This window comes from Ranitomeya variabilis, chromosome 2, assembly GCF_051348905.1.
Source record: "Ranitomeya variabilis isolate aRanVar5 chromosome 2, aRanVar5.hap1, whole genome shotgun sequence".
Lineage (NCBI taxonomy): Eukaryota > Metazoa > Chordata > Amphibia > Anura > Dendrobatidae > Ranitomeya > Ranitomeya variabilis.
In genome coordinates this window covers 1,074,092,046-1,074,113,687 of record NC_135233.1, presented here as the reverse complement: position 1 = coordinate 1,074,113,687, position 21,642 = coordinate 1,074,092,046, and the positions used below count along the sequence as shown (strand labels likewise).

Below are 21,642 nucleotides of genomic sequence, written 5' to 3'. Positions count from 1 at the left end.
ATAAGTACGCGCTGAATACGCTAGTTAGGATGTATTAACAGCTATTAACTACTGTATTACTCAAATTATTAAACAAGTAACAACCTTAATTATGTTTTAGAGACGCATAGTTAAATATAATTAAGCATTTGTGAATAATAAGACAACTGTCTTATATACTTACATTTCCGAATAGCTCAGAGATTAGACTGCGTCTGACTTCGGGTGGCTGTACAGGACTACAGACAGCTGTATTTATTCTGAGTGTCAGAAAGCAAGCCGAGTGTTAACACCCAGAAACACACCCCAGTTACGCCCCGTCACAAGCCTTTATACCGACGATAAATACAGATTTTAACTATATGACAGATAAATATAACTAACTAGACATTGCAGCGACAGATATATACTGTACATGAATTATAATAAAAAAAGATAAATATAACTAACTAGACATTGCAGCGACAGATATATACTGTACATGAATTATAATAAAAAAAGATAAAATATAACTAGCTAGACTTTGCAGCGACAGATATATACTGTACACGAATTATAATAAAAAAAATAAATATAACTAACTAGACATTGCAGCGACAGATATATACTGTACATGAATTATAATAAAAAAGATGAATATAACTAACTAGACATTGCAGCGACAGATATATACTGTACACGAATTATAATAAAAAAGATAAATATAACTAACTAGACATTGCAGCGACAGATATATACTGTACATGAATTATAATAAAAAAAGATAAAATATAACTAGCTAGACTTTGCAGCGACAGATATATACTGTACACGAATTATAATAAAAAAAATAAATATAACTAACTAGACATTGCAGCGACAGATATATACTGTACATGAATTATAATAAAAAAGATGAATATAACTAACTAGACATTGCAGCGACAGATATATACTGTACATGAATTATAATATCGGGGCGCAAATAAATCAGTTAGCACTTACCTTTTAAAATAACAGCTATTCAGACTCGCAGAAAAGGTGTCTTCTGTGCCAAAGCTGTAGCAGTCTGACCTGTATTTAAAGAGAAAACAAACAACGTGTCTGTGTCCGGCTCTTCAGCGTTTTCAACCAGGCAGTATCGGATTACACTAATGACTTGCAGCTGTTGTGTTAAAAACTAAATAACATCTTGGACTGGAATATTTGGGATAAATACAGCATTTAATATGAAATTTTATACAGTTGAATTTCTGTAAGAAGCAGGCGGATATTGTTCATTGGGACACAATCATTTTATTCAATCATGGCTTCTAATTCCTATGAAATATATTATCTAGGGCTGGAATGTTTGGTATAAATACAGCGTTTAATATGAAATTTTATACAACTGAATTTCTGAAAGCAGGAGGCTGCTGATTATCGAGACACAATCATTTTATTCAGCCATGGGTTCTAATACCCGGGATCACATATTAGAAAAACAATATTTTACAGCTAGCAAGTCCGGATCATTCGGCGGAATTGACAAATTATTTAGAGCGACGAGAGACCGTGGAATAAAGAAATCTGACGTGACTGAGTGGCTGAATAGACAAGATGCTTATACTTTGCACAAGCCTATTAGAAAACGATTTTTGTCAAATAAAATTTATGTCTCGAACATTGATGCGCAATGGCAGGCGGATCTCGTAAGTTTAATCGACTATTCAAGGGAAAATGATAATGTCAGATACATCCTGACGGTGATTGATACTCTATCGAGATACGCGTGGTGTGTGGCTTTGTCAAACAAAACGGGCGCTAGTGTGGCTAGATCGTTCGAATTAATATTTCAAAATGATAAGCGCATACCGAAGAAATTGCAGACGGATCGCGGCAAAGAATTTATAAATTTGTCAGTCAAGCAACTATGTAATTTACATAATATTCACCACTTTTTTACCAACAACTCCGTGAAAGCAGCTATGGTAGAGCGCTTTAATCGCACATTAAAAACCCGTATGTGGCGCTATCTTATGAGGCATAATACCTTTAGGTATATTGATATTTTACCGGATTTGGTGCATAGCTACAATCACACTTATCATTCTACCACACGTTGTAGCCCAGCTGAAGTGAGTTCGGAAAACGTGCTGCAAATCTGGCGCAATATTTACAGTTCTACTATTACTAATAAACCGATTAAACCAACTTTAAAGGTCGGGGATCATGTCAGGATATCGACCTATAAAGGTACATTCTGTAAGGGGTATGAGAAGACGTACAGCGAAGAGATTTTTTTAATTACCGGCGTCTCCGATAAATTTCATAAACCTCTTTATAAAATTACTGATTTAGCCGGGGACCCTGTATAGGGGTCATTTTATAAGGAAGAACTGCAAAAAATACCTGCGGATGAGAATCGCGTCTATAGAGTAGAAAAGATTTTGAGAAAAAAAACGTGTCGGGGGTGTAAGTCAATGCCTCGTCAAATGGCTGGGGTACCCCGAAAAATCCAATAGTTGGATCCCGGCTTCGGAGTTGTCAGATATATAGCTATGGAAGCGTGCTCCTTTTTCGTCACCCTACCCAGCAATTCGTCAATCAATATCTACCCCGATAACACCATATCGAATTACAATACCAAGTTAGCGAGGGCCGTTCATCTTTCAGACGCTTATGAAGTGGCATTAACGGAAATACAGTACCCCCATACGTGGAACACGTTTGAGGCTTTTGAAGGGAACTTCTACACCGCGAAACACGGCGAGGCGATAGAACATTATCACATAAAATCAGGATTTTACTCGAACATTCATAAGCTGGTTACCGCGGTCAATGCCCAAATAGAAGCGCTGAATTTATCCATGCCAGCCTACAGAATACGGTATGATGAGGTACGCCAAGAGGTGATCCTACCCGACCCGGCCCCTATACAGTTTGCTCTGGGTACTAAGCTAAAATTTATCTTCGGCCTACAGACCGTCGATCACTCCCCCGTTGCTTTAATGCCGTGGAATCGACGCTTTTACCCCGATTCAAAGGCTGGTTTTTATTCGCTTTTTGTATACACTGATATAAATCAGCATCAGCTTGTAGGCGACAGTTACGTTCAACTGTTACAGACCGTAGAAGTTAGCGGCGATGATAATGATATTGTCACGGTGCGCTACACGCGTCCCGATTACATACCGCTGTGCAAACAACACTTTGACTCCATAAACATGACAGTCATGTCGGACCAGGCTACGCCGGTTAAATTCAGATACGGAAAGTGTATAGTGTGATTACATTTCAGACCGCGACAGTATTGACAAGATAAAATGGTGTCTCAAAGGGTGTATGGAGATCCCGCTGTTTATGCCCGCTACTATACTGCCCAGTCGGGGCACGGGCTAGAGGGATTCCGTGGGAGCGAGTACATGTATGGCTCTGGCCTGGCCGGGATATTTAAAGGATTATTTCAGCGCGCCATACCGCTTTTCAGAAAAGGCTTAGAATTAGTAAAACCGCACATAAAGACAGCGGTCCGGAACATCGCGACGGACGCCGTCACGACCGCCTCAACGGCCCTTATGAAATGGATAAATACACAACCGCAGCAAGACGGATCTGGGTTAATTTATGTCGCTAAAAAAGCTCAAAAAAGAAAGAGGCGCGCTTGCCCGCCTTTACCGCCGATGCTCATGAATAAAACTACCGCCAAGAGACGTCACCATCAGAAATGAGTAAGACGCTCTGCGGACGACATCTTCTAATCAGTTATCATGGCTTTCCTGCATGACACTTCTGTAGAGTGCGCAGAATCTGAACTGGATATTTTTGACGTACCCCGACACAAACAAGTATAGAGAAATCTCTATTTGTAGAAGTACAGCCGGTTGCGGCTCTGTCAGACAATGGTCCGCTGGAATTTTTCATATCTGGGAGCGGCGATTATTATTATGATCTGAACAATACTCTGTTGTACGTAAGCTGTCGCATCATGAAGCAAGATAATACGGCTATTGGCGACGGTGCCCGGGTAGCCCTCATAAATTATCCTCTAGCCACCCTTTTTAACCAGGTCCCAGGTCGATATTACTCTGGGAGACCGACTTATCTCGCAATCGGACAATCTCTACAGCTATAGAGCGTACATAGAGACCCTTTTAAATTACAGCTCGCAGACGCTGGCATCACAATTTACAGCCGGTTTGTTCTATAAAGACACTGCGGGCCATCATAATGACCGGAGCTTGGATGGCGCAAATGCGGGGTTTATCAAAAGAGCCAATGCAGCTTCTCGCTCAAAGCCCATCGACCTCTTGGGTCCCATCTTTGGGGATATATTTAATCAACCAAAGTTAATATTGAACGGGCTTGACCTTAAGGTTAAGTTAACAAGAAATAAGGATGCTTTCTGCCTCATGTCCGCAGAAGCCGAGCCGTTGAAGGTGCAAATCTCGCAAGCGGCTCTCTATGTTTAAAGAGTGCAGGTGTCTCCGGCTGTCCGAATCGGCCACAGCCAGGCCCTCCTATCCGCAACCGCCAAGTACGCTATTGACCGAACATGTCTGAAAGTGTACAGCATCGCCGCAGGGACACGGATAACGAACCACGAGAACCTCTTCCTAGGCCAGGTACCAAAGACTGTTATATTGGGCTTTGTGGATAATGAATCGTTCAGTGGGGCTTACGCAAAAAATCCGTTGCAGTTAGGCCACTACCATATCAATCACACCGCTTTATATCTGGACGGTCAGCAGATACCCGTGAGACCTTATAATCCTAATTTTAATGATGGTTTAGCCATCAGAGAGTATATGGCGCTTGCCCATATATCCGGCAAGCAAAAGGCTGATTGTGCCATGGCGATAGATCGTGAAGAATTTATGGATGGATTCACTCTATTTGCTTTTGATTTATCGCCTGATCAAGAGCCTGGAGGACATTTCTCGCTCATTAAAACAGGTAACCTACGTGCTAAAGTCCGCTTTGCGCTAGCGACACCCCACACGATAAATATGATTGTTTTTGCAGTCAATCACACCATTCTGGAAATTAATAATAGGAGAGAGATCTTGTACGATTTTAATTAAGTAACGATGGACAGTCTGCAGCTTACAACGATACTGAAGGCCGATAATTATACAGCCCGCATATTCGCCGGTGTGTTTCCGTGTGATTTGCTTCCGGAAGAAAGGGTGACTCAGAGACCAGCGGCATATATCGTGAATACAGACCCGGCGAATCAAGCCAGACGCCACTGGGTATTAATCGTACACTGCGATGATAAGACGGGCATATTTTTTGATAGTTACGGCTTTAGCCCTGAAAATATCATCTTCCCACGCGATTTTGTGACATTCCAGAACAAGAATTGTGACGCGTATTGTTATCAAAACGCCCAAATCCAAGATCTGTATAGCCATACATGCGGACATTACTGCGTATATGTTTTGCATCATTTAGCGCTCGGATTACCATTCAAGACACTTTTACAGCGTTTCAGTTCTGATGTACAAAGAAACGATAGAACCGTAACAGATTTTATTTCATCAACATTTTCAAATTTAACTCATTCTAATTGTAATTATCAATTTAATCAAAAATGCACTTGCTTTCGATGATCTAAATAATTGTCCAGGTCCTAGTTAGAAGGCATTCAGGGTGACAGCTGCTAGCAATTAGCTCTGATGTGGTTTACTTCTCACAATAAAAGATTTTTAACCATTCTGTGTTTGAGCAGTTATCTGGGATGCCAGAGAAACAGCTGTTGGGACCCCCCAAAACATCGGTGGGAAGCAAATGCAACCAGTTTTTGCTGTACTGATTGATGAACCATGTGGATGATGATGTTTGTGAATGCATGTTGTGTGTGTGTGAACAGGCTTTGCAGGCATATCCCAAGCATCACGATCACATCTGCTTGTGCGATTATGTAGGAGCCAGCTCCTGCTTGTCGCTTCTGCAATATTCACTATAGAATGTGTACATTGTAAGAAGTGTAATGATGTATATTCAAGCGATACTATTTATTTTGTAAGAAGTGTAATGATGTATAATCATCGTGCTATTTATTTTGTACGATGCAGCATTGAAATGTCTTTGAGATGTGTTTATTTTACAATAAAATCTTTTACATTTTTACAATACCGTGTCTTTTGCTTTTTTATAAACGTATAAAACACCACGCTTCATACTTGCGGGTGTTGTAATATGGCCGCATACATAATGTGCCCATTATAAATCACATATAAATGAGAATACCACTAGCCGATAATACTGCAGAAACACAGCCTCACTCTCCCTATCAGCGGATTATCAAATAAGAGTAATCTTAATACAACATATAAACATCTAATATAAAACAATTACTGGGATAACATTCACTGCAGCAAATACTGTGATAATAATATTAAACTATATCAAAAGGGGACAGCCAGACAAGGAGGGACAGCTGGCTGACAGGGAAAGGAGGGGTTACACACTTTGATACACTTTGATAGGGGCGGGTGCACCTGTCAAATTGAGTTTGACGAAACCACCCGACGCTCTACTACTGGCTATCTGAAAAGCTGGTAACAAATTGCAAACTTTCGAGACCACTTTGGTCCCTTCCTCAGGCATAGACAGGCATAATGTTAAACTCGTGCATGAATAACAATAGAAGCAGTGCACAACACGTGCCCTGCTGGATTTGTTTGTGCACCTCAGTATGACCAAAAAAAATTAAGGTAAATTTTAGAGCCACACTGGACATAAAGTACCTACCATATCTGACTGATGTACAACCACCTATCTAACTAGCTAAAATGTGGGATACAGCAGGCTTTTTCACATTTAATCACATTTACCTACTGAAATAATATTTTTTAGAATGGTATGTTCATGCACAGTGCACAATAGAAGCAGCATACAACACAACACACTTGCAGGACATGTGCCTGCCGGCTTTGTCTGACAATCTCAGTAATGCCTCCCCCCAAAAAAAACACTATCTGACAGCTATACAACCGCCTAATTAAATAGCTCAAATTTGGATGCAAACAGTGGCAGCAGCAGGAGCAGCACTCTGCACTGTATCAGTGTCAAAATGGCGCTAAGACAACATGTCCACTATTGATATGCAGATGGACATGTGACTTCAGCAGCCAATGACTCAAGTAATTGTGTCAGAACATTGTGGGTGTTTCCTTTGCCTTGATTAGGAAAAAAATGACTGCTGTGATGTGCTTACAAGAACGCCATGCCTCTGAGCTCGACAACTCCCCTCCCCTCATCATCCGCATGCCAAACGCTCATGATAAACCACCATTATAGTTGCTAAAGTGCGGGAAATATTTTTGTTTTAAAGCCAATATTTTCCTGCACTTTTACGGAATGATACCGATTTTCACTGATTTTATGCAATTTTGCTCAGCTTTCTGATCACTGATCCTAATGTGCTATATTCGTGCCAAATTCATATTTGGCGAACATTTGTCGATCAAATTCGCTCATCTCTACACTTCGTCACATTGAAACAATACCTCACTACTTTTAAATCCACTCTCACTGCAGGAAAACAAACCTACTGCTCATCTCTCATATCCTCCCTGTCTCACATGTAAACAGCTATTCAATACTTTCTATTGTCTCCTCCATTATCAAACAATCCATCTCTCTCTTTTCATCTCAGCTGAATACTTTGCCTCATTTTTCAAGCAGAAGATTGATAACATCAGACAAATCTTTGACCTAAAGTCCCCACAGCGCCTCCTAATACTGAGCCCTACTCCCCCAAAACCAGCTTCTCCACCATTATGGAAGGTCAGTTTTCCTCTCTACCCTCAGGTCACCTCTCACCACTTGTGAAATTGAACCGATCCTGTCCCACCTCATCTAAAATCTCACCACAGTCTTAATCCCAACCCTAACCCATCTCTTCAATCTGTCATCAACTGGTATTTTCCCCTCATTCTTCACACAAGCCTTGATCACACCCATGATCAAAAAGCCCTCTCTTGATCCATCCTCTCTGTCTGTCTGTCTATCTCCCCATATCACTTCTCTCTTATGCCTCAAAACAACTGGAACAACATGTCCATTTTGAGCTAACTTCTCACTTCTTCTAACACTCCCTCTTCAACCGCTTACAATCTAGCTTCCGACCACATCATTCCACTGAAATTGCCCTGACTAAAGTCACCAATGACCTACAACCTGACAAATTCAAGCTAAACTACTCTGTCCTCCTCCTCCTGCACCTGTCCTCTGCCTTCGACACAGTGGACCATTCCCTCTTACTACAGATTCTCTGATCTCTTGACATCGCAAACTTGGCCCTATCTTGGATTTCCTCATACGTTACAGAGCAGACATTTAACATCTCCCATTCACACCCCACCTCCTCATCTTGCCCCCTATCTGTTGGTGTCCCACAAGGTTCAGTTCTAGGACCCTTGCTCTTCTTCATCTACACCTTTGGTCTGGGACAGTTCATAGAGCTCCACGGCTTTCATTATCACACATATGATGACAGCACACTGAATTAACTTACTGGTCCCGATATTACCTCCTTACTAACCAGAATCCCACAAAGTATATCAGCTATTTCATCTTTGTTTTCTGCTAGATTTCTAAAGTGTAACATGGATACAACAGAATTAATTATGTTTCCTCCATCTCACTCAACCCCCACTAGACCTATCGACAGAATTAAATGGCTGCTCACTCTCCCCAGTCCCGCAAGCTTGCTGCCTCTGGGTAACCATTGAATCAGATCTCTCCTTCAAACCACATGTCCAAGCCCTTTCCACTTCCTGCCGACTCCAACTCAAACCACTTCCTGGATCCGCAGATTCATTAGCAAAGAATCTGCAAAAACATGAGTGTATGCTATCATCTTTCGCCTTGACTACTACAACATCCTGCTTTGTGGCCTCTCCTCTACCATTCTCACACTCCTCCAATCTATCCTAAATTCCACTGCCTGACTAATCCACCTACCCACCCGGCTATTGCCCAGGCTCTCCAGTCTGTCAATCCCTTCATTGGCTCACCACTGCCCAGTTACTCCAGTTCAAAACCCTGACGATGGCATACAAAGCCATCCACAACCTGTCTCCTCAATAGATCTGTGACTTAAGGCTGAGTCACACATAACAATATCGTTAACGATATCATTGCAACGTCACGCTTTTGGTGACGTAGCATCGATCCCCGCTAACGATCTCGTTATGTGTGACAGCGACCAATGATCAGGCCCCTGCTGGGAGATCGTTGGTCGATGGGAATGATCAGGACCATTTTTTGGTCGCTGATCACCTGCTGTCACCCGCTGAATCGGCGTGTGTGACGCCGATCCAGCGATGTGTTTACTTGTAACCAGGGTAAATATCGGGTTACTAAGCGCAGGGCCGCGATTAGTAACCCGATATTTACCCGGGTTACCATTGTAAAAGTTAAAAAAAAACCAGTACATACTCACATTCTGATGTCTGTCACGTCCCCCGACGTCCACAGGGTTAAAACTGCTTTCGGCAGGAGCGCTGGTAATGCACGCGCTGCTGCCGAGAGCTTCCCTGCACTGAATGTGTCAACGCTGGCCGTAAAGCAGAGCACAGCGGTGACGTCAGCGCTGTTTTTGCCGGCGCTGACACATTCAGTACAGGGAAGCTCTCGGCAGCAGTGCGTGCATATTAGCAGCGCTCCTGCCGAAAGCAGTTTTAACCCTGTGGACGCCGGGGGACGTGACAGACATCAGAATGTGAGTATGTACTGTTTTTTTTTTTACTTTTACAATGTAACCAGGGTAAATATTGGGTTACTAAGCGCGGCCCTGCACTTAGTAACCCAATGTTTACCCTGGTTACCCGGGTGCTGCAGGGGGACTTCGGCATCGTTGAAGACATTTTCAACTATGCCGAAGTCGTTCCCCTGATCGTTGGTCGCTGGAGAGAGCTGTCAGTGTGACAGCTCCCCAGCGACCACACAACGACTTAACAACGATCACGGCCAGGTCGTATTGCTGGTCGTGATCGTTGGTAAGTCGTTTAGTGTAAAGGTACCGTAAGTCTCCAGGTCCTTTCCTGCACGCAATCTCTGATCTTCACAAGATTTCATTCTCCATTACAATCTTATCTCCTCTTCCCAAAATCGCATACAAGATTTCTCCTGTGCATCCTCCCTACTCTAGAACTCCTTACCCCAAAATATCAGACTGGAAAGGAACCGAATAATAAATACAGCCCCCTGATGAAGCCAATGCGAAACGTGCATTGGGGCTGCATCGTGTGGATCCTGATATACCAAAAAATGGGTAAGGGACCCAGGGATTGGGAGGTCTTTATATTGATAGGGCACTTGACTCTATGCTTATAGGATCTTTGAATATTAGCCATACTTACCACCCTGTCCTGGTGATTTCTTCAATTGACTACAAAGCACCTAGCACTTTATTTTATAATGTATGTGGTATTTTGGGGATGACACACTGGTTTGTTTTGCCTTGTTTTTCCTCACTTAACATGTAATAGCCTTTGATATTGTATTGAAATAAATTATGTAATATACTTGTACCTTTATAATTACTTTGGACTTGTACTCCACATTCTTTCTTAGGGTGTATTGAAAGGAACCGAAGATTTACCTCTTCCAACAAGCCTACAACCTGCACTAACCCTCTTTGCACCAAACCACTGTATGACCAGCTCTACCCTCATCTATTGTATCCTCACTCATCCCTTGTAGACTGTGAGCCCTCGCTGGGGAGGGTTCTCTCTCCACAAGTACTAGTTTTTGACTCATTTTGTTCATTATTGTACTTTTATTATGTACAGTATACCCCTTTTCACATGTAAAGTTCCATAGAATAAATGGTGCTAAAATAATAATAATGATAACAATAATAATTATATGCAGCCAAAAATGAAAAATGCCTATCGTCATTTTAATATATGAATAGGCGCTAGGGAGCAGAGAAACGCAATATGGTCTTACCTGGAATAAAGCAGAGATATTAACAAAAAGGTTGTGCTAACCTGATGGAGATTCCCTTTTTGTCCTATAGCTATCCCAAAACATTCTGTAGCACATCCAATCATGGGAGACTAAGACGACCAGTATAAAAGATGAGCATTATTTTCTGCATTTACAGAGTAGGCATTGGCAGGACAGAGTGCACAGCTCTTCCAGCCTAGGGACAGAAAAAGACACTGCAGCTGAAAAACAAGCAGACGACCATATAATTGATTTGAGCGTGATCTGACAATATTTTGGATCGCACTCGGACCAATGTATGTTAGTCTATTTAACCGTGCCCATGTCCAATTTCATTCTCAGACAGTGCCGGTCCGAGCAAAAATATGAAGAAAGCCCGAGTTTGATCCAATATTTGGATCACAGTTGGCAATGCAAGTCAATGAGTCCATGGAAAACAAAGGACCACACTTGAATGACATCCGAGTGCAGTCCGACTTCCATGGACTGACAGAATGGACAAGATGGAGAACTTTTCATCTCCATGTTCTCCTCATCCGAGAGAATCGGATCACACTATGACCACACTCTGTGAAAACTGTGATCAGAATGTGATTCACATAATTGGCCAAACTCTCTAGGATGAGAGAAAATACCGTGGTCTGCACCTGCCCTTAGTTGTATCGGTTGTATCAATAGCGACACAGAGATACGAAACGTGGCGTCAGATTGTAATTGATTGATGTATTCAAGTATTCACACATTTCTTTTCACTTTTTCAAAGCAAAAGCTTGGGTTCAATTTTCCTCTAACCCTCCATTTTACTCTTTCGACCTCTCTTTCTCTTTGCTCTCTTCCTATATTTTTTTCTCTCTCTTTCTCTTTTTACATCCATTTAATTGGCTTGAAAGTCAAATTTTGGGGAAATATTTATCAAAGATGGCAAATTTGAATTTCCAAAGGTTTGATCATAACTAGATTGACGAATACAAAAAATGGTGCAACTCCAGGAACAGCAAAAAATGGTGGCAGTGGGTGCAAAGCCACCCAGGCAATACCAAACAGTGATACTATCCAAGCAAATAGAGGCAGCTCTCCAAGGTCAAAAGGTATAAATGCTTTATTGACCCATTGTGATGGTGACATTTCCACCTCTTCGTTCCACCTCTGGAACTTTCTCAAGCCCTTGGATTGAGAAATTTCTGAAGCACTTGGGTTGAGAAAGTTCTACACTTGGAACAAAATGACACCAGCACAATAAGTCAATAAACCATTTATATTTTTGACCTTAGAGTGCTGCTTCTATTTTTATGGATATTATTAAGGTTTGGATTTGCCTGGGGGGCTTTCCACCCACTATTTCCATTTTTAGCTGTTGCTGGTGCTGTACAATTTATTTGTTCTCATAGATGATAGATAGCGCTAGCTAGATAGATAGATAGAGTTAAACACTACTCAGGTACCAATGAACCAGACATACTGTATAGCTGAAAAATCAGCACTATACCAGGGTGTCACAATGTAAAATGCTAGGAATGCTTCAGTCTTATTACATGGCCTTATTCACACCACAGGAAAGATAGATAGATAGATAGATAGATAGATAGATAGATAGATAGATAGATAGATAGATAGATAGATAGATAGATAGATAGATCGATCTAGTGAATGGGAGCAAATGGATATGTCCAGCACATATGATAAGATATATTGTAAAATAGTCAGAAAACTGTCACATACAGAGACATTTTAACACACTGCTATAATGCTAATGCTATAAAACAATGCTAAAAGTGCTATTTTAACTACCAAGTTCATGCTATTTTAGAAGCTGCTTTGATCTGCTGCTTTGGCAAGAATCCATGTGCAAGCAATATTTACAAGCACTCTCCTATTGTTAGCTTCTCTACTCTCCTCCTCCATGCTCTATGTTTGCAACTAATGGTTGAGTTTGAAGTCTTGCTAGAGCAGCAGTTCAAAGTGGCTTCTCAAAGAACATTTTTTTTTTTATGCATTTTCTACATTAGGAAAAGCCAAATCCTAAATTATACTTCACTAATGAAAACCTAACACAGCTGACTTACGATCTCTTTGAAGCTGGCATGGAGACAACCTCAACCACCCTGAGATGGGGCCTTCTACTAATGATGAAGTATCCAGAAATCCAAAGTAAGAGACCCACTTTATGTGTGGGAATGTATCATTTTTACTTCATTTTTCTTTTACGAATTAAAATCAGACAGTGATACAGATTATTTTCTTATTATCTGTATTTTTATTATTCTCTGTGGATGATTATTGTGGCAGCCATATTCCTTCAACTGTGCTCAGCAGGTCAGACATTTATTTTACACCAGCTACATATGCCTTCCCTACTTCGGACACATCATAAAAAGAAGGAAAGCGATGACAAATGGTCACACACAATGCATAGAAACTCTATAAACTTTATTAATGATATTCAACGATATTAAAAACAGGTGGAAGGAGGGAAGGACAAAAACCACTGTTGAAAGATTAACAGGAAGGGCGCCACCAGGAATAACAGTCCTCCAGGTTTACATATTACCCAAGTAGAAAAAATAAGCAGAAGCAGAAAACCATATAATAAAAAACTAAATAAACCACAAAATAATAAATAAATCTTGCTGCGGGGAAAAAAACCGAGCCAATAGCAACAGTTCACAACATATGAGATAGGTGAATAAACAGGAGCCACTATATTGCTATCCTAGTTATAGTACCATGACCTATCAAACAAACATAATAAATACTATTATAGCAAGGTACCCACCGCACGGAGGACTGAAGTACTGGAGGCGCGCTTCCACCCCAACGCGCGTTTCGGCGATCACACCTTCATCAGGGGGCCTTCCCTCCTTCCACCTGTTTTTAATATCGTTGAATATCATTAATAAAGTTTATAGAGTTTCTATGCATTGTGTGTGACCATTTGTCATCGCTTTCCTTCTTTTTTTGGGTGTCTATCTGTGATGATAGGTCTTGTTGGTCCTTTTTGCACCTATGGTACAGATTTCTGTTATATTATGAGTTACCATGGTGATTAGTCATATAAGTTGCTATTCGGACACATCATGAAGAGAGCAATCACTAAAGAAGGACATCATGTTCGCTAAAATATAAGGAACAAGACAAAGAGCCTTTTGATGGCTTGATACTATCAATATGACAGTGGACCTATCTAGGCTTGCACAAGATCGAACTTCCTACAGATCATTAATCCATAAAGTAGCTATGGCCCTACATTGAGCTGAAGGCTTTTAAATAAATAATAAAAACATCAGACATAAGATACCAGAGTCAGAAAACAGTCTTTAGACTTCTCTGAGAGAATGAATTGGGCATAATTTATGACAAATAAAGAGGAAGGAGACGTCCTTATGTCCTATAACTAATGGTATATTTGTGATAGTGATTTGAATTTGGCAGTCCACTTGAATTTAGACAGGAAATTTAATTCACATTGAAGTTTTCCAATGCAAATCGAATATTGCTTATTATTTGGGGCCTCATGAGACCCCAGATGATAACAATCATACCTGTTATGATCCTTAATGGTTGAGGATCACAAATTGCTCCAGCTAAGAACTAAAATAGGACAAGCTCTAGGGAGGTGGCAAACTGGACTGACCGCAAATCTGAACCTATCCAAACACACTAGAGGTAGCCGGTGAACGTGCCTAAAATCCTAGACGTCCCGAGCCAGCCTGAGGAACTAACTACCCCTAGAGAGAAAGAAAGACCTCTCTTGCCTCCAGAGAAAACCCCAAAGATATAGAAGCCCCCAACAAATATTAACGGTGAGGTAAGAGGAAGGCACATACACAGGGGTGAAAACAGATTCAGCAAATGAGGCCCACTAATACTAGATAGCAGAAAATAGTAAAGGGGTCTATGTGGTCAGTAAAAAACCCTTACAAAATATCCACACTGAGATTTCAAGAACCCCCACACCAACTAACGGTGTGGGGGGAGAAGCTCAGTCTCCTAGAGCAACCAGCAAGCGAGGGAATCACATTTTAGCAAGCTGGACAAGAAAACATGATGAATGCTGATATCAAACAAAAACTTAGCTTGTCTTGGAGAGGCTGGGAGCAAGGTAGACACAAGGAATCTGAAGAGCACTGAAAACATTGATAGCAGGCAAGGAACTGAGTATCCAGGTGAGTTAAATAGGAAACCAACCAACCAAGGATAACGAACCAGCTGATGAAGCCAACCTGCAGAAAGACAACACTACACAGTACCGCTTGTGACCACTAGAGGGAGCCCAGAAATAGAGTTCACAACAGTACCCCCCCCCCTTGAGGAGGGGTCACCGAACCCTCATCAAGACCCCCAGGGCGATCAGGACGAGCTGCGTGGAAGGCGCGAACCAAATCGGCCGCATGAACATCAGAGGCGACAACCCAGGAATTATCCTCCTGACCATAGCCTGTCATGATTCTCAATGGCGAGAGAACATAGCCCAGCATATATGAAACTAGCTCTTGGAAGATGGAAACTATACTGACCATGAACTAAACCTGCCGCACAACTAGAAGTGGCCGGGTAGCATGCCTACGTTTTTTATCCCTAGATGCCCAGCGCCAGCCGGAGAACTTCCTAATCCTAGCAGAGGAAAAGACAGTCCTGGCTCACCTCTAGAGAAATTTTCCCAAAAGGCAGACAGAGGCCCCCACATATATTGGCGGTGATTTCAGATGAAATGACAAACGTAGTATGAAAATAGGTTTAGCAAAATCGAGGTCCGCTTACTAGATAGCATGAAGACAGAAAGGGCACTTTCATGGTCAGCAGAAAACCCTATCAAAACACCATCCAGAAATTACTTTAAGACTCTAGCATTAACTCATAACACCAGAGTGGCAATTTCCGCTCACAAGAGCTTTCCAGACACAGTAACGAAACAGCAGCTGTGAACAGGAACAAAATGCAAAAACACACAAGGACAAAAGTCCAACTTAGCTAGGAGTTGTCTAGTAGCAGGAACATGCACAGAAGGCTTCTGATTACATTGATGACCGGCATGAAACTGACAGAGGAGCAAGGTTATATAGCGACTCCCACATCCTGATAGGAGCAGGTGAACAGAGGGGATGATGCACACAAGTACAATTCCACAAGTGGCCACCGGGGGAGCCCAGAATCCAATTTCACAACAGTACCCCCCCCTCAAGGAGGGGGCACCGAACCCTCACCAGAACCACCAGGGCGATCAGGATGAGCCCTATGAAAGGCACGGACAAGATCGGAGGCATGAACATCAGAGGCAGTGACCCAAGAATTATCCTCCTGACCGTATCTCTTCCATTTGACCAGATACTGGAGTTTCCGTCTGGAAACACGAGAGTCTAAGATCTTTTCCACAACGTACTCCAACTCACCCTCAACCAACACCGGAGCAGGAGGCTCAACGGAAAGCACAGCCGGTACCTCATACCTGCGCAACAATGACCGATGAAAAACATTATGAATCGAAAAGGATGCAGGGAGGTCCAAACGGAAGGACACAGGGTTAAGAATCTCCAATATCTTGTACGGGCCGATGAACCGAGGCTTAAACTTAGGAGAAGAAACCCTCATAGGGACAAAACGAGAAGACAACCACACCAAGTCCCCAACACAAAGCCGAGGACCAACACGACGACGGCGGTTGGCAAAAAGCTGAGTCTTCTCCTGGGACAACTTCAAATTGTCCACCACCTGCCCCCAAATCTGATGCAACCTCTCCACCACAGCATCCACTCCAGGACAATCCGAAGATTCCACTTGACCGGAGGAAAATCGAGGATGAAACCCCAAATTACAGAAAAACGGGGACACCAAGGTGGCAGAGCTGGCCCGATTATTGAGGGCGAACTCCGCCAAAGGCAAAAAAGCAACCCAATCATCCTGATCCGCAGACACAAAACACCTCAAATATGTCTCCAAGGTCTGATTAGTCCGCTCAGTCTGGCCATTAGTCTGAGGATGGAAAGCAGACGAAAAAGACAAATCTATGCCCATCCTAGCACAGAATGCCCGCCAAAATCTAGACACGAATTGGGTCCCTCTGTCAGAAACGATATTCTCCGGAATACCATGCAAACGAACAACATTTTGAAAAAACAGAGGAACCAACTCGGAAGAAGAAGGCAACTTAGGCAAGGGAACCAGATGGACCATCTTAGAGAAACGGTCACACACCACCCAGATGACAGACATCTTCTGAGAAACAGGCAGATCCGAAATAAAATCCATCGAGATGTGCGTCCAAGGCCTCTTCGGGATAGGCAAGGGTAACAACAATCCACTAGCCCGAGAACAACAAGGCTTGGCCCGAGCACAAACGTCACAAGACTGCACAAAGCCTCGCACATCTCGTGACAGAGAAGGCCACCAGAAGGACCTTGCCACCAAATCCCTGGTACCAAAGATTCCAGGATGACCTGCCAACGCAGAAGAATGAACCTCAGAGATGACTCTACTGGTCCAATCATCAGGAACAAACAGTCTACCAGGTGGGCAACGATCAGGTCTATCCGCCTGAAACTCCTGCAAGGCCCGCCGCAGGTCTGGAGAAACGGCAGACAATATCACTCCATCTTTAAGGATACCTGTGGGCTCAGAATTACCAGGGGAGTCAGGCTCAAAACTCCTAGAAAGGGCATCCGCCTTAACATTCTTAGAACCCGGTAGGTAAGACACCACAAAATTAAACCGAGAGAAAAACAACGACCAGCGCGCCTGTCTAGGATTCAGGCGCCTGGCAGACTCAAGGTAAATTAAATTTTTGTGGTCAGTCAATACCACCACCTGATGTCTGGCCCCCTCAAGCCAGTGACGCCACTCCTCAAAAGCCCACTTCATGGCCAAAAGCTCCCGATTCCCAATATCATAATTCCGCTCGGCGGGCGAAAATTTACGGGAAAAAAAAGCACAAGGTCTCATCACGGAGCAGTCGGAACTTCTCTGCGACAACACCGCCCCAGCTCCGATTTCAGAAGCGTCGACCTCAACCTGAAAAGGAAGAGCAACATCAGGCTGACGCAACACTGGGGCGGAAGAAAAGCGGCGCTTGAGCTCCCGAAAGGCCTCCTGTTATGACCCCAATGGCGAGGGTCTCAGAGGAACGTGGAAGTCTGCAGAATACAAAAATCCAGCTCATAGGGCAGTGGTAACTGGGTTGACCATATATCTACTCCTAACGCCAACACTAGAAGTAGCCGGGGATCATTCCCACGTTGATTCTAGATGACACGCGCCAGCCGGAGAATCTAGCTACCCCCAGTAGAGGAAAACAAAGACCCCTCTTGCCTCCAGAGAAGGGGACCCCAAAGCTGGATAGAAGCCCCCCACAAACAATGACGGTGAGGTAAGAGGAAATGACAAACACAGAAATGAACCAGGTTTAGCACAGAGAGGCCCGCTTACTGATAGCAGAATAAAGAAAGGTAACTTATATGGTCAACAAAAACCCTATCAAAATCCACACTGGAAATTCAAGAACCCCCGAACCGTCTAACGGTCCGGGGGGAGAACACCAGCCCCCTAGAGCTTCCAGCAAAGGTCAGGATATAGATTAGGAACAAGCTGGACAAAAATACAAAACCAAAACAAATAGCAAAAAGCAAAAGGCAGACTTAGCTGATATAACTGGAACCAGGATCAGTAGACAAGAGCACAGCAGACTAGCTCTGATAACTACGTTGCCAGGCATTGAACTGAAGGTCCAGGGAGCTTATATAGCAACACCCCTAACTAACGACCCAGGTGCGGATAAAAGGAATGACAGAAAAACCAGAGTCAAAAAACTAGTAACCACTAGAGGGAGCAAAAAGCAAATTCACAACAGTACCCCCCCCTTAGTGAGGGGTCACCGAACCCTCACCACGACCACCAGGGCGATCAGGATGAGCGGCATGAAAGGCACGAACTAAATCGGCCGCATGAACATCAGAGGCGACCACCCAGGAATTATCCTCCTGACCATAGCCCTTCCACTTGACCAGGTACTGAAGCCTCCGCCTGGAGAGGCGAGAATCCAAGATCTTCTCCACCACGTACTCCAACTCGCCCTCAACCAACACCGGAGCAGGAGGCTCAGCAGAAGGAACTACAGGCACAATGTACCGCCGCAACAAGGACCTATGAAATACATTGTGAATAGCAAACGACACAGGAAGATCCAGACGAAAAGATACAGGATTAAGGATTTCCAATATCTTGTAAGGCCCAATAAAACGAGGTTTAAATTTGGGAGAGGAGACCTTCATAGGAACAAAGCGGGAAGAAAGCCATACCAAATCCCCAACGCGTAGTCGGGGACCCACACCGCGGCGGCGGTTGGCAAAGCGCTGAGCCTTCTCCTGTGACAACTTCAAGTTGTCCACCACACGATTCCAGATCTGCTGCAACCTATCCACCACAGAATCCACCCCAGGACAGTCAGAAGGCTCCACATGACCCGAAGAAAAGCGAGGATGGAAACCATAGTTGCAGAAAAAAGGCGAAACCAAGGTGGCGGAACTAGCCCGATTATTAAGGGCAAACTCAGCCAACGGCAAGAATGTCACCCAATCGTCCTGATCAGCAGAGACAAAACACCTCAAATAAGCCTCCAAAGTCTGATTGGTTCGCTCCGTCTGTCCATTAGTCTGAGGATGGAAAGCAGACGAAAACGACAAATCAATGCCCATCCTACTACAAAAGGATCGCCAGAACCTGGAAACGAACTGGGATCCTCTGTCTGACACAATATTCTCAGGGATGCCGTGCAAACGAACCACGTTCTGGAAAAACACAGGAACCAGATCGGAAGAGGAAGGCAGCTTAGGCAAAGGAACCAAATGGACCATCTTTGAGAAGCGATCACATATCACCCAGATAACGGACATGCCCTGAGATAGCGGAAGATCAGAAATGAAATCCATGGAGATATGTGTCCAAGGTCTCTTCGGGACAGGCAAGGGCAAGAGCAAACCGCTGGCACGAGAACAGCAAGGCTTAGCTCGAGCACAAGTCCCACAGGACTGCACAAATGACCGCACATCCCTTGACAAGGAAGGCCACCAAAAGGACCTGGCCACCAGATCTCTGGTGCCAAAAATTCCCGGGTGACCTGCCAACACCGAGGAATGAACCTCGGAAATGACTCTGCTGGTCCACTTATCCGGGACAAACAGTCTGTCAGGTGGACAAGACTCAGGCCTATCAGCCTGAAATCTCTGCAACACACGTCGCAGATCCAGAGAAATAGCTGACAAGATAACTCCATCTTTAAGAATACCAACAGGATCAGCGACTCCAGGAGCATCAGGCACAAAGCTCCTAGAAAGAGCATCGGCCTTCACATTCTTTGAACCTGGTAAATACGAGACAACAAAATCAAAGCGGGAGAAAAACAATGACCAGCGGGCCTGTCTCGGATTAAGGCGTTTAGCAGACTCGAGATACATCAGATTTTTGTGATCAGTCAAGACCACCACACGATGCTTAGCACCCTCGAGCCAATGACGCCACTCCTCAAATGCCCATTTCATGGCCAACAACTCCCGATTGCCCACATCATAATTTCGCTCGGCAGGCGAAAACTTCCTAGAGAAAAAGGCACAAGGTTTCATAACAGAGCAACCAGGGCCTCTCTGCGACAAAACGGCCCCTGCCCCAATCTCCGAAGCATCCACCTCAACCTGAAAGGGAAGTGAGACGTCAGGCTGGCACAAAACAGGCGCCGAAGTAAACCGGCATTTCAACTCCTGGAAAGCCTCCACGGCAGCAGGAGCCCAGTTAGCTACATCGGAGCCCTTCTTGGTCATATCCGTCAAAGGTTTCACAATGCTAGAAAAATTAGCGATAAAACGACGGTAGAAGTTAGCGAAGCCCAAGAACTTCTGAAGACTCTTAACTGACGAGGGCTGAGTCCAATCAAGAATAGCTCGGACCTTGACTGGGTCCATCTCCACAGCAGAAGGGGAAAAAATGAACCCCAAAAAGGGAACCTTCTGTACACCAAAGAGACACTTTGAGCCCTTGACAAACAAAGAATTTTCACGCAAAATTTTAAAGACCAACCTGACCTGCTCCACATGCGAATCCCAATTATCAGAAAAAACCAAAATATCATCCAGATAAACAATCAAAAATTTATCCAGATACTTCCGGAAAATGTCATGCATAAAGGACTGAAAAACTGAAGGCGCATTGGAGAGCCCAAAAGGCATCACCAAGTACTCAAAATGACCTTCGGGCGTATTGAATGCGGTTTTCCATTCATCACCTTGCTTAATGCGCACAAGGTTGTACGCACCACGAAGGTCTATCTTGGTGAACCACTTGGCACCCTTAATCCGGGCAAACAAGTCAGACAACAGCGGTAAAGGATACTGAAATTTGACAGTGATCTTATTTAAAAGCCGATAATCAATACAAGGTCTCAAAGATCCGTCCTTTTTTGCCACAAAAAAGAATCCCGCACCAAGAGGGGAAGAAGACGGACGAATATGTCCTTTCTCCAGAGACTCCTTGATATATGAACGCATAGCGGTATGTTCAGGTACCGACAGATTAAACAGTCTTCCCTTAGGAAATTTACTGCCTGGGATCAAATCTATAGCACAGTCACAGTCCCTATGAGGAGGCAGTGCACTGGACTCAGACTCACTGAAGACATCCTGATAATCAGACAAATACTCCGGAACTTCCGAAGGCGTAGAAGAAGCAATAGACACAGGCGGGGAATTCCCATGAATACCA

At 43.5% G+C, this 21,642-nt stretch overlaps 1 protein-coding gene across 2 annotated transcripts in view; it reads left to right on the top strand.

Moving 5' to 3' along the window:
- The window catches only part of LOC143808687 (cytochrome P450 2A10-like), a 186,864-nt gene that overhangs the window by 137,534 nt on the left and 27,688 nt on the right, over nucleotides 1–21,642 (top strand). For both annotated transcript variants that reach the window (XM_077291597.1, XM_077291599.1), the window contains exon 7: nucleotides 12,912–13,053. In XM_077291597.1, coding sequence (XP_077147712.1) covers nucleotides 12,912–13,053 — 142 coding nt within the window. The remainder of the gene's footprint in view (nucleotides 1–12,911; nucleotides 13,054–21,642) is intronic.